At 37.4% G+C, this 14,090-nt stretch overlaps 1 protein-coding gene across 2 annotated transcripts; it reads left to right on the forward strand.

The window, feature by feature from the left end:
• The first annotated feature begins 6,531 nt into the window (after positions 1–6,531).
• LOC121733425 lies at positions 6,532–12,250 on the forward strand. 2 transcript variants are annotated; one of them, XM_042123683.1, is made up of 6 exons: positions 6,532–6,748; positions 6,830–7,090; positions 7,192–7,264; positions 8,190–8,465; positions 10,768–11,043; positions 11,317–12,250. In XM_042123683.1, the coding sequence occupies exons 1-6, from the start codon at positions 6,740–6,742 to the stop codon at positions 11,547–11,549; spliced, it is 1,128 nt and encodes a 375-aa protein (XP_041979617.1). In that variant the 5' UTR covers positions 6,532–6,739; the 3' UTR covers positions 11,550–12,250. The 2 variants fall into 2 exon arrangements, with proteins under 2 accessions (XP_041979617.1, XP_041979618.1); XM_042123684.1 differs by having other exon boundaries at positions 7,192–7,255.
• The last annotated feature ends 1,840 nt before the right edge of the window (positions 12,251–14,090 follow it).

The following is a 14,090-nucleotide window of genomic DNA, read 5'->3' on the forward strand; positions in this document are numbered from 1 at the left end:
CAAAAGCGTTTTCGTCAGTACAAATCCTATTTTCATAAAAATATATTTTCAAATCGACTTTATTTATCAATCATAAGCTTTTGTTTCATGATAAGGGTGAAATACGGTTTCCTAGGCCAAGTTCTACTAGGGTCGCGATGCGCTGCGTACTCTTCGCGCATCGCGACACCAAAGTGGAAGGGCCTCTGTTCGGCCACGGAGCCTGTATGGGCTCGAGGAGGGCCTGCTGGTGATAAGCAGGCACACGCACGCAGAACTGCGGAAAGAGAACTCGCGCGTTCTCGCAATCCTGCGTGCGAAGAGTGGAAGAGTATAGACGGGTTTTAGTGGGTAGGGCTGCGGTCAATTCACCATCTTTACGGCCGCAGCGAGTCCTACATACCCGGAGGAGTTGTCTCCAAACCCTCCGGCATGCGCAACAGCCATTCCCCGTCTCAAAAAAAAAAAGGCCAAGTTCTACTAGAAATATGTACTTGTTCAATGAAATTGAATATAGGTCAAGTAGCCTATTACAATTAATTTTTCCTCGTCCATGGACATTTTAACCGATTATAGCGCTTCCAACCAGCTGACTGACTATGAAAATGAAGTTTGTCAAACCGCACTGCGCGGCAACGGATCTACACGTCGCGACAAGTCGCGACACTTTTGGTCAGTTGATCAACTTTGCCGCGCAGTTCAGTTGCAGTGCAGTTCAGTTGCCACGTAGTGCGTGTTGTCTCATATAATTTCATACAAAGGATATTTTGACGCGTCGTGTCGCGCAGTTCCGCTGCAGTTCAGTTACGCCTAGTGCGGTCTTACCTTTATAGGTCTTACTTTAGATAATGATAGCGAAATCTGTCTTAGTATCGACCACATCCGTGAGTCGTGACCCATGTACATCTCGTGTGTTTCATATAAAATATTTTTTTTACTGTCAAGAATCAATTTATTCAGAGCTCAAATTACACTGGTCTGAATCCGTGACAAAAGCATTTGACATAAGTCATATCCCTTTTTAACAAACACAAAGTAGTAATGCTTAACCTTTCTTCCGTTATCGTCACGCGTCACTAGTGATGTGATACCAACTATCTTACAGAAGTATATTTTTTTAATCGAAAATCGAAACAACGCTTGATATGCTCAAGTCATTTTGAGTAGGACTGTTGACTGTTGTACAACTGATTAATGATTATAATTTATAGCAATAAAAATTGTCGACGATTACTGCAGTACCAACACTGTTTTTGCCAATTTTAGTAAGAGAAATATGTATAAACCAACCATCTACTAGTACTACTACTATCTACCCATCACAAAGCGTTGTTTCTTGTCGGCGTTGCGAAGTAATCATGAAATCTTATCTTGAAAGCGTAAAGAAAGTAACCAAGTAAAGATTTTAGTCACTAAAACTTCAAGCAGTTTTATTGGCGAACAACTATTTTTAGAAATAAATTTCCATCAATTTCATTGTGACTTAGAAATCATGTGGCGGAATTAGTAAGTCAAATAATCTATACTAATAATAAATATAAAGCTGAAGTGTTTGTTTGTTTGTTTGAACGCGCTGATCTCAGAAACTACTGGACCGATTTGATTTTTTTTTCAGTATTAATCAAGGAAGGCTTTATTATATATCCTATGCAGCCTATATTATATTATCACGCTAAGACCAATAGGAGCGGAGCACCAATGAAGAATGTTTCAAAATCGCGTGATTTTTCCTATTTTGCTGCGTAAACGATAAAAGTTTCGCAAAAATCATATAATATTACAGAATTTTTGCCCTTTAAAAGTTTAAGAAAAGTATATAATTATATAATTTGTAAAAAAAGTATATTTTTAAATATACTTAGGTAAGTATAGGTACTTTTTTAATATAATCCGAAGACGTTTTTGTATATTTTTATAAGCTTGCCACAATTAAAGTCTTTTCTTCATTCTGTACTTTAAAATAAATATGTACTGGTTTTTTTTATTTCTTTTGACAAGCGCTTCTCGTACTTCCCATCACTAGTTCTGATTTATGACATGCCGTGAATTGGAATTGGCCAATCGTAATGCATTTCTTACCTCTACCCCCGCGTCGCTTACCTCAGCACATTGACACAATAATTTGTTATGAGAAATCAAAACATTAGGCTTCTATTGGGTTATGTAGTCGCTGGTATTTATAAATAAATAAATAAAGTCGGGTCGGCGGACTAAAGCACATAAGTCAAAAAAATGCAAATTTTTTTTCTTTGTACCAAAATTATTAATTTACATCAATACATCGGCAGACTAAAGCACATAAGTCATATTCGCTTGCTCGGGCTTGAACCTAAGTGGCGTCCTTTTTCAACCTCTTGAATCGCATTAATCTTTCGGCGTTATAAAAAACATAAGTTGAGTTATGTTAAAAGGAACACTTGAAGCTCACGGACTTCACGGACACAGAAAGTGACTTATGTTATTAGGAACGTCAAGTGCGTCGTGTTATCTCGATTTTTTATTCGAGGGTAGGTGCTCAAATTATTATTTATTGCTTATAAAAAACAGAAGTGGTAACTGTTGTGATTTGGGTCACACTAGTCGAGTTACTTTTGCTCTGATTTGTTAACAGAACAGTTGTGGAGTGTGACATTTTATTTAAAAATATTCCCAATTACTATGGATTGTCAGCGAGGAAAGAAATAAGTTGAGATGGTGATGAGGAGAAACAAATGTTGAAGGTAAGTTTGCCATGTTTGATTTAAATCAGTCTTTCATTGTAGTTTTAGCAGAAATCATCAGTGATTTGTTCATTTTAGCATCAATCATAAACAAATGATTAAAATGATTAATTTTTTAGCCTCTACAGTATGTTTTTATTTTTAGATGAACGAAATGAACAGCAATCTACACCCACAATAGCAGAAGAAGAACCATTGCCTTCCACATCATCAGGCCACACTAGCGTCATGTTTATTAATCAAGAAATGGATTTCTCAAGTGATGATTCTGTTCTGGATCCACATTTCGAACTCCCTGAAGCAGCAGTTGATTCTGCTGCTGCTTACTCAACATGAACATTACAAGACTGCCGCAGATCAAGCATACGAAATTAAAAAATGTGATACTCAAGTAAATAAAAGTGACAATACTGTTCAAGTGCATTTGACTTACAATAGTGTTTACCCACTCCAGCCATCAGCTCTTCTGTAGCTTTCTACAAACGCCAGTTGTGGACGTTCAACCTGACTGTCCATGACAACAAAACTGGAAAAGCTGTGTGTTGCATATGGTATGAAACCATAGCTGCTAGAGGAGCTAATCAAATAGCATCATGTCTTTTCAAACATCTTCAAACATACGCACCTGAGAATACAAAACATGTAATATTTTATTCTGTTACTTGTGGCAGTCAAAACCGAAATTCTCATGTTAAATGTTTACTTGGGCTTTGCAGCAATTAGACATACATGTCATAGACCACAAGTTCACGGTTCCGGGCCATAGCGACTTGGAAGTGGACACGGATCATAGCATCATTGAAAAAAACAAGAAAACGGATATGCAGATTTATCACTCACATGATTGGATTCAACTCATCAGATCGAGCAGTAAAAATTTGAAGTTGTCGAAATGCGCAGTTCCGACTTTTTGGATTTTTCTTCATTGTTAAAGGGTCCTTTAGTATTATGAAACAAAGATGTAGAAGGGCGACAATTTAAATGGCTCGATAAAAAGTGGTTGCGCTATGATTCTGAATTTGGCGTAATCTCCTACAAAGACACATTGGACACGGAATGTAATTTTTACAAATTTAACTTGAAAAGTCGAGTGTCTGCCATACCTGATACTTTTCCTGTTATATCGGTGTACAGCCCTTACCGATATCAAAAGAAAAGAAAGATGATCTGATTTCTTTACTCTCCTTAGTACCCGACGTTTTTCATAGATTTTATTTAGATTTGCCTTCTCTGAACAATGTACGTAATACTGACCCTGATATTTTAGATAGTGAAGAAGATGAATAAATAGTTGAATGTCAACTAAAACATAGTTTATAATATTAAATTTACTGTTCTCATACACCTAAGTCACAAGTACCTTCTAGGTACACAGTGTTCTTTCTAACATAAGTCACTAAAATCGCTTTTTATTATATTTTTATCAAATTGTATTTACGTGCATGTTAGTATTCATTAAAAACATCTCAATATTCCAATAAAGTTGATTTTATAGTTTAACGCTTTTTTTTATACAGTTTTTAGTTGTTCCTGAAAAGTTTCACTTTTTGGCTTATGTTTTTTAGTCTGCCAGCCCTAGTTAATTATATTCCTGAATCCTGATTCCTCTATGACCTATTTTGTTGCTATTTTGCACAGCTTGTAACAGTGTTGCCAGATGATCTCGGCACCGTACCCCTAAACTAATTTGATTTCCCCCTAGAAATCCTCTAGATTACTTATTCTTTTAATATTCAATAAAAATATATTACTAAACTTTATTACAGCTCAAAAAGGCTTTATATGAACGTGGCGAGAAAAGGAACTAACGCTTCTATCATACAAAAACGTCATTTTTGACAGTTCTCTGGTAAACCAGCAGCGCCCATTGACATCATTGGACATATTCATTTAAAGCTTTGTCGAACTGTGTTCATCTTTTCAACATCTCGACCTCGTTTAGTTGTTGTGGCGCTCAAGTTATTTAAAGATGGTAAAAAAATATTAGGAACGCGATATTTGGCAAAAAAACTGTATTTGACGTGTATTTTGAATTTCCCCTAAAAATCCCCTAAATATTTTTTCCCCCTGTTTCGCCTCTAACTTGGTCGAAAACCCCCTAAATCTAGGGGGAAATCTCCTGATCTGGCAACACTGGCTTGTAAGTTGACATCTATACTTTATCTATGCTTGTCACTCAAAAATCTGTCATTTCCAAATATCTAGAGTGCGTTTCATCGAATAGTTCCTTTGCCGTCATGTTGGCATTACTGTCTGTTCTGTCAATAACGTAAACACGGCAGACATGCTCTGCGCGTATTCATCATAAAATCATGCCGAAAACATTAAAGAGTGGTGAAAGAATCATTCTTGATTCAATGGTGTCAAGAGTGAAAGTGTTTTGTGAACGTGAAAAACGTAACGGGGCCCAATAAATGTGAATAACTCAGGTTGCCGCCATTTCTGCTTAGTGAAATAGGGTTACCAGCATCAGTTTAATCACCCTGAAATACAGTAAAACTTATGAATACCCGCAGAGCGTGTCTACCGTGTTTACGTTATTAACAGACAGGAATGCCAACATGATGGCAAAGGAACTATTTGATTAAACGCTCTTCCAGTGACGAAAACTACATACATGCGTCATGCGAACGAAGTCGCGGGTAAAAGATAGTACTTATATTATTATTATCAGAGCGAGCGAAGCGAGCCCTAGTATATCCCACAACCTGTACATTTTGTGGTACACTTTACGGAAAAACTATCACGCCTATTGATTTGTGCTTTAATATAGTAATTTTTATTTACATGTAAATGTGCCATCATCAGTCAGTCAAGGTATAATGACGCGAGCCCTCACAAAACTTGGCTTTTAGATAGTAAATGCCATAGTGACTTTGTTTGTTTGTTACACCTTCACGCATAAAGTACTAAGCGGATCATCATGAAACTTTCATACGTACACGTTGTCTGGGGTATGGAGAAGGACAGGGTACCTTTCATCCCCGGAAAAAGAACGGTCCCCGAGGGATAGATGTTAACGCAGGATAAGCCGCGGGCGAAAGTTAGAATTATATAAAATTAGGGAATAATAATTTTAAACTTATTTTGTGATAACATATTATTATCTCCCCTAATTTAAGGTAGCACAGTAAAGATAATGAGGCAACACTAATTTGCATCAGTGCCAACATGACGGCAAAGGGACTATTTGATGTACCTACTATACAAATATCATATCGGTCAAATTTTTCTACCAATTTGCTTTTTTTTAAATTAATTTATAGTCCGTCAAAAAAGTGAAGAAATTTTAAAAAAATTGTCCTTGGATCCGTATGTTTATATTTTTACTAAAATTTTTGTTATTTTACCGATGACTTGACTTCGTATGTGCTAATAATACGTAGAGACAAAATAGGCAAAAATGATTTTTTTAATATAATATAAAAAAACATTTTTGATATCAATATAATATATTATAATATAACAGGACGCTCACTTATAACATCTTAGTTAATCGATATCCTCGACAAATATCAACCGAGTGTCCCATCACTATAGACCGCCATGTTTAGTTCTTGGCAATATGGCGCCGGCCACACTTTTTTGTAGTTATGTCACTTCCATCTGTTTCCTTATTCATTGACAAATATATACTAGTAATCTGTTATCTGTGGTCATTTCTCATGTGTCATGTGTGTGTGTTGTAGACTGTAGTGTGTGTGTAATGTTTTATTTGCTGAAAAAATGTACGATAAAAGCTTAATTTCAAATTTCGAGTTCAGAATTAGTTCGATGCACTCCTTCACCATATAAACTATAACTGTGCAAAATTTCATGCACCTACGTTTTCCCATTTTTCGTAAAAAGGGTTACAAAGTTTTTCTTTCGCGTACTAATATCATGATGATGATTATCTACCGACTACCAAGTACCAGCCATGATCTGGAAGTATAACTAGTATATATTAATTCCATGGTACCAGCAGCCAATATTATACTAGTAATCTGTGCAGCAGCCTACCAGTTTTTACAGTACCAGTACAATTAAAATTAAACAAAATGAATTCTGTAAGTATATGGATTTATAGAATTATTAGTGTTTTGTACTGCGTTTAAACTTTTGTACTTATCTCAATTCTTTTCTTTTAGTCGACGAAAGCTCTACCAATGACCAAGGACGAGACCATGGTATTAGTCCAGCTTATAGCAGCAAATCCTATCGTAAATAACAAGGCAACCAATGCCACTAATAACAAATTGAAAGAGGAGGCTTGGCAGTCATTGTCGGATCAATTTAATTCATCCGTGTCAAGTTTCCCTCGCACCCCAACTCAACTTCGACTCAAATGGGAGAATTTAAAGAAATCGGCGCGCAGACGCAGCGCGAGCATTAGAAGCAGCCAAAATAAAGTTAGTATAAAATTATGACTAGTGACCAGTTCTACTTAATCACAACTACATTCTTCTATGTTGTACCTAATTATTGTATTTGTAATTTTTCTGTGTCACAGACAGGAGGAGGCAAGGACTATTTCCCACCAGATGAAGTCTTGGACAAAGTAGCTTCACTTTTGCGTCTTTTCGGTAGGTTTCCCCGTGGAGTTTGGTGGTGATGCCATCACTCCAAATCATAATATGTCGGTGCTGGAAGTGGTTGTTGAGGGAGAGCGCTTGAGAGGCGATGGTGAAGGGTGTACTGAAGGTGTTTGTGATATTGGTGCTAGCAAAAATTAATAGAAATTTTCCATTTCTTTTATTAAATTCAAAAATATGAGAAAAGTAAAAAGGTAACCCTTCCTAAACTATATGGGGCCCCGCTAAGGCACGCAACGGTTCTGCTTTTAATACTAAATATCTTGATCAGAGACTATTAAATTAACATACAACAAACACATACTTCTATACATTTTTTATTATTTGTAATCAATACATATTAAAATTTGTTACAACTGTATAGTAAAACCTGACAAGTCACACCCATACTTGAAACTGTACTATGAATGGCACTAAATTTGAAATTTAGTTCTCTTTATGTTACTTTTTTCCAAATCACGGTATGTCCCCAAAAAATATAAAAACGTCGTTTAAAATGGAAGAACCCAGTATACAAATTAGTGTGGTGAATCCTGAAAGAGCAAAGAAGATGTCTGTGTCAAAAGTTGACAAAAACTCAGATAAATTTCGACAGTATACACCAAACACCAATATGTCCAAACTTTAATCTGTTATTAAAACTGTATTTTTATATTTTCCTTTACACACTACTTCCTATATATAAATCCCCATTTGCTGAAAATTCCAAGAAATACCTTTATCAGTAGCCAAAAACATAATATATCTCTCATTTGCTAAGTTTCGCTTATGGTGGACATACTGGGATTCGATATTCGCTTAAACATTTATAGTTGTGTTTGTATTTTATATCTCTTCTCTTCTTATATATCTATCAGTGTGTATTTAATATTCAGACAAAATATAAACAATAAATAATTTGAATTTAATTTTGCAGCAAAAAAATCATTCAGTTCCAAAACTTCTAGGCCGTCCTCCCCTCAATCAGAATACCCTATCCGAGCAAACCACACTGATGAGCCTCAAGCAGTCAATGATAAAAAACAGGAGGAACATGAAAATAATAAAATATTTACTTATTTAAAATATATAAAAGATCTTCTAGAAAAGACTTTGGATAAGGAAGAAAGCATAAGAGACAATCTGAGACCAAAAAGAAGATTAATGCAAGAGGCATCAGTAAGCAAGCAAAAAGCCCCACAGTGTAGTAATGGTTGGTTTCTCTTTATTTTTAAGCTAAGTTTGTTTTATATTTTTTGTAACATATAGTACGGGAGCCCTATATATATATATTTTTTATGAAATAAGGGGGCAAATGAGCAAACGGGTCACCTGATGGAAAGCAACTTCCATCGCCCATGGACACTCGCAGCATCCGAAGAGCTGCAGGTGCGTTGCCGGCCTTTTAATAGAGAATGGGGTAATAGGGGAGGGTAGGGGTGGGAAGGGAATAGAGTAGGGGATTGGGTCACCGGTAAACTCACTCATTCGACGAAACACAGCGCAAGCGCTGTTTCACGCCGGTTTTCTGTGAGAACGTGGTATTTCTCCGGTCGAGCCGGCCCATTCGTGCCGAAGCATGGCTCTCCCACGTCTAAATTACTATCAAGCAAATTTTTTGTGAGTAGCTTCATTTTGATAAGACGAAAACATTTTTATCTGCGAAAAATCATGAAAATGGTAGCTAACAGAAATAGAAAGGATTTCATATTTTGATTTGATGGACCGAAAATATAGATTGTTACTCTTAAATTATAAAACTATTAAACTATCAATATACAAAAAATCAGTTTGTTAGGATTCCATTGTGTAATGGTAGTGATGATGATTATGATGAATATAAATGGCATGGTAGCATACGCTTTCTGTTCTTAAAACAACGCCGAAGCTTCTAAACATGTATTTATAAGGAGTTAGGAGTTTCTCAGCACCTTCGGAACAATGGTATACCTTGATGCAAAATCTTACTTTTTGGTAGCTTACGCTTAGAATACTTCTCATAAAACCAAAATCACCATATGTTTCCATATAAATTTCGACGAGTTCCCTCAATTACTCTAATATGTCAGTTGTCACTAATACCATCCACTCGTAATACCATGGTATAGGTACCTTGATGCAAAATCTTACTTTAATAAAACCAAAATCACCATATGTTTTCATATACATTTTGAGGAGTTCCCTCGATTACTCATGGATCCCATCATCAGGTCACCACTTTCATGAACATGGTACCAAATTCGAGTCAAACCCTATACAACACAAAAAGAATTTTGAAAATCGGACCACAAACGGCTGAGTAATCGTTGAACATACATAAAAAAATACATTCAGCCGTACATATTACCTCCTCCTTTTTGCAAGTCGGTCAAAAATATGTCATTTTCTAATACAAACTCTAAAAAAAGACGGGTTGCACTCCGGGAGTGCCGGCAGAAGTGAAAACTTGATTATTAACCTTGTGTATTATTTTTTTGACCCCTTTTTTATGAAAATCGATTTTTTTAATTACTTAATCGAAACCCTTACAAACGATTAAAAAATATCGACAATCGAAAAAAACAATCGATTGTTCGATTAATCGATTTCGATGTTACAACACTACTCTCCAACCGTCTTACGGTTTTTCGGTCAGCACGAGAATCTGACGCGAGTTTCACAGTTTTTACCCATCCCATAAAAGTGCTCAACGCCGCTAAAGAAGTTTTCACTTCAACAATAATTTGTATTATATTTCGTTTACTGTCTACACCCCCTACGGCCTACACGCGCTGCCAAACTCGTCTTGACGGGGGCACTACCGTGCGGCGTGCCCTCAGATTGCTATACATAGGATTTAGGTATACTGAAAGTTTCCGGCTTTTATCAAAATGTCCGGCTAAGCTGACTACTCGTCCGGATTTTCAGTTGGGCGCTTTGCAGACGATGGATGGGGCGGGGCGGGCCGGTCAATTTCGCCGCGAACGATACCACGAAGGGATATTACCAACGCACACGGCAGGCAAAAGGCGCACACGCAGGTTGACGCAGGTGTCGCTAAAAGTCGCCCCGCCCCGTCCGTCGTCTGCAAAGCGCAACCCTATGTATCAGTAGCTCTACCATGAGTTTAAATCTACAGCATTTATCGATACTCGATACCGACTACGTAAATTTTTAGTATGGCAAATTTTACAGCGCCTCTATCGGTCAGTTGCGGAACTAAAATCGCCATACTAAATATTTACGTAGTCGGTATCGAGTATCGATAAATACTATAGCTTTAAACTCATGGTAAAGCTACAGTATGTCTTTCATATATATATTTAATACTTTATTACAAATAAAATTTCTAAAATTAAATACAATGTCAATAGTAAAAACTTAATAAAACAGTGGCACAATACAAAAACTATCCTAATATCACAGCTGTTAACTTATCAATAGAACCTAATTACTTAGTATCACAGATTATAATATGTCTTTCATATTTAGGCAAAATATAAACAATAAATAATTTTAATTTTAATTTTTTGCAGCAAAAGAAACACTCAGCCCCGAAATTTCTAGGCCGTCTTCCCCTCAATCAGAATACCCTTTGCAAGAAAACCACACTGTTGAGCCTCAAGCGGTTAATGACAAAAAGCAGGAGGAACATGAAAATAATAAAATATTTACTTATTTAGAAGGTATAAAAGATATTCTAGAAAAGACTTTGGATAAGGAAGAAAGCATAGGAGACAATCTGAGACCAAAAAGAAGATTAATGCAAGAGGCATCAGTGAACAAACAAAACGCCCCAGAGAGTAGTAATGGTTGGTTTCTCTTTATCCTTTATGCTAAGTTCGATTCATATTATTTTATAACACATCAATGAGATCTTATTCCTAAGATTTTCTTATTGAGATAATTTTTGTTATTACTTATGTGATAACTATTAATTATCTAATATCAGCAGATTACAGGCCAGTTTTTATATTTTAGTTTTCCCTCGGTTTTTGATTTGGTCGCCGCGCTCATAGCCTTATTTGAAAGCTGTCCATAACTTACAAGATCGAGTATAACATTTATATTATATTATTTTGCAGCTTTTCATAAAGAAATAGACGGGGACAAATACTTTGTGTTATCTCTAGTACCGACTTTGAAACAAATGAGCGACGACCAGAAACTCGCTGCCAAAATGAAAATAATGCAGGCGCTCCAAGAAGTCAGAAAAATGAATATAAACCAGAATATAATGTATGTGGAAGATAACATGAAGGATACTTTGAAAGTGGAGTACTTGGACGAAGATAATAGTGATAGTAGTTTCTCGTAGGCCGTGCATGATTTAAATATTGACGACATAAATGGAAGTCGCGAAATATCTGACTGCTGGCCAGATCTGGATTTATGTAGAGGCAGTATTGGCCGGGTGGCAGCATCCTATGCGCGACTTTTTGTAGCGGTGCAGTCGCGATACTGTCGCATATTTGCATCGATACAGTCGCGATGCAGTCGCTAGCTTTGTGTCCTGTATGGCGTTGCAAATGCGACTAACGCGCGTTAGTAGTTTTTGACGTTTTTGTTACTGTGTGACCTATGTGAATAAATGATTTTGATTTGGTACACTATGTAGTCGTGCGCTTCATAAACGCGCGACTGCATCGCTACTAAAAGTCGCAGTGGGCGAGGGCCCTATGGCGTTCTAGGATTGCGGCAGAGTTCGTACCTACGGGCGGCAAAATGGCCTACTTATAAAAAAAATATAAATCCGGCCCTGTTGCTAACCCAAGAAGTGTGAACCACGTGGTAGATGAAGGCGCAGTGCAACGGTTTATATCAGCCACTGATACAACTGCAGTCCTTGCGCTGCCGGCAATATTGCCCTGAATACTTCTGCGACAGTAACGACGCGAGTGTGCGTTTACACTCAGCCCTCCACAGTTGCCGCGTCGGGCAGCGGCATGACGAGTGGCAGCGCGAGTGACTATCGTTCTCGCGCTGCCCACTTCCCTGCCCGACAAGGCTGAATCAAACGGCCCAATTAGCGTATTAGGACACGCTGTTGGTAGAATTCTGATGACCCTGACATATTGGTAGCTTTTGTACAAATGCGTCAATTGCTGCCTTTAGTGCCTGTCCAGATGAGGCGTTTTACGCGCGAAGTCCATACGCGCGTTTCAATTTCTATAGTATCCAGATACCGCGTTTTACGCGCGTTTGTACGCTGCAAACATGGACTCGAAGTTATCACGCTCCAATCAAATACGTTCATTCGCAACGGAATCGCGCGTAGTTCTGGACGCTGCAATGGCACCCAAGAGCGTTTTACGCGCGAGTAAGATATACCTATGTAGCTCTATATCTCGGGTACGCGCATAAAACGCGTGAGTCGCTCACTCGCCCGTAAAACGCCTCATCTGGACAGGCTCTTAGTCTCGCCAAGAGAGAATAATGTTCCCCCATTGGCCGCACCAAAGATAATAAAGCGTTTGCCTTCCTAGACTAGATATTCTAGTAATTATTTAGTTTCTATGAAACCATTAGGTTATAAGATCACACTGGTTTGTCTAAAATATATAAATATAAATAGAATGTCCATATTAATATTGTATCCCTTTTGCAGATTACAGATGTAATCAGAGAAGTTGATTCCTAGGCGGATGGCGGACCTAAGTAATTTGGTCGCGTTATGTTAAACCCAGCCGACAGATTGCGACCAACATTGGATTGACATAAGCCAACCAAATGACGTAGCTGTCCGTCAACTGCCTATGGGTTATGAATCAATTTCTTCGATGGTACAAATAGATATATTTGTTAAGTACATTAATCACTTTGTTTGAATTATTTTTAACAATAATTTGGGTATATTTTTTTAACAAATCTTGTGACTGTTAGTAGATAGCGCGTACTGAATACACACATTACTACGGCGCTCAACTGAATGTTTTGTCCTTTTCCGACACGTTAGAAATGTAGCTGCAATAACGAACATGGACGGAGCGTTGTATAACTAACCACTGTATAATATTACCTATACAGTGACCACTGTATAATATTACCTTTCAGTGACCACTGCATAATGTACAGGATCTGGGAGAGAAAGAAAGAGAATAAAAAGAACACATCAATTAAATTTTTATTTTCGTTGTATATTAAGCATGATAAACTATGGATATTAAATTCGAAACATTAGCTTAATTGTTACCGAGTAATCACAACAAACACTACAGCAGTACTTAACAACTTCGACAGCAATACAAAAATGCAATTTAAAGTTGGCCAATTTGACCTATCAGACAGAGGGCGGTCATGCGTTCAAGCGTTCTGCGATCGAGCGGTCAGTCACTCAGGACAACTGGATTTATATATAGGCAGTATAGGCCATGGCCTATGGGCGGCAGCGCCCTAGGCAGAGTTCGTACATAGAGACGGCAAAATTGAAGTGGCCTAATATAGGCCACTTCATGAATATCATAAAAAAATATAAAACCGGCCCTGACTAACTCAGGAGCAATTCTGACGCGGTCAGAACGCTCCCTGTTTGAGTATCTCTATACACAAAGAATGCAAAAATGACCGCTTGCACGCGTGACCGCTCTCTGATAGGTCCCAGGACTTATCAGATAGAGACGTCAGACAGATGAGAAACAAAAAAAAAAAAATCTAGATCAAAATCTGTCCACCCGTTTGGATGCTACAATGCCACAGACAGACATACACGACAAATTTACAACATCCCTCTTTTTTGTCTGGGGTTAAAAAAAGCTGACATTGTATTAGTCGTTCAAATACTTATATTAGTAGTAAGTGATACGTCTGTAACTATATGTACGTACTACGTACATAATGTAACAATATTATATAAACACGT

This window comes from Aricia agestis, chromosome 13 (genome assembly GCF_905147365.1).
Source record: "Aricia agestis chromosome 13, ilAriAges1.1, whole genome shotgun sequence".
Lineage (NCBI taxonomy): Eukaryota > Metazoa > Arthropoda > Insecta > Lepidoptera > Lycaenidae > Aricia > Aricia agestis.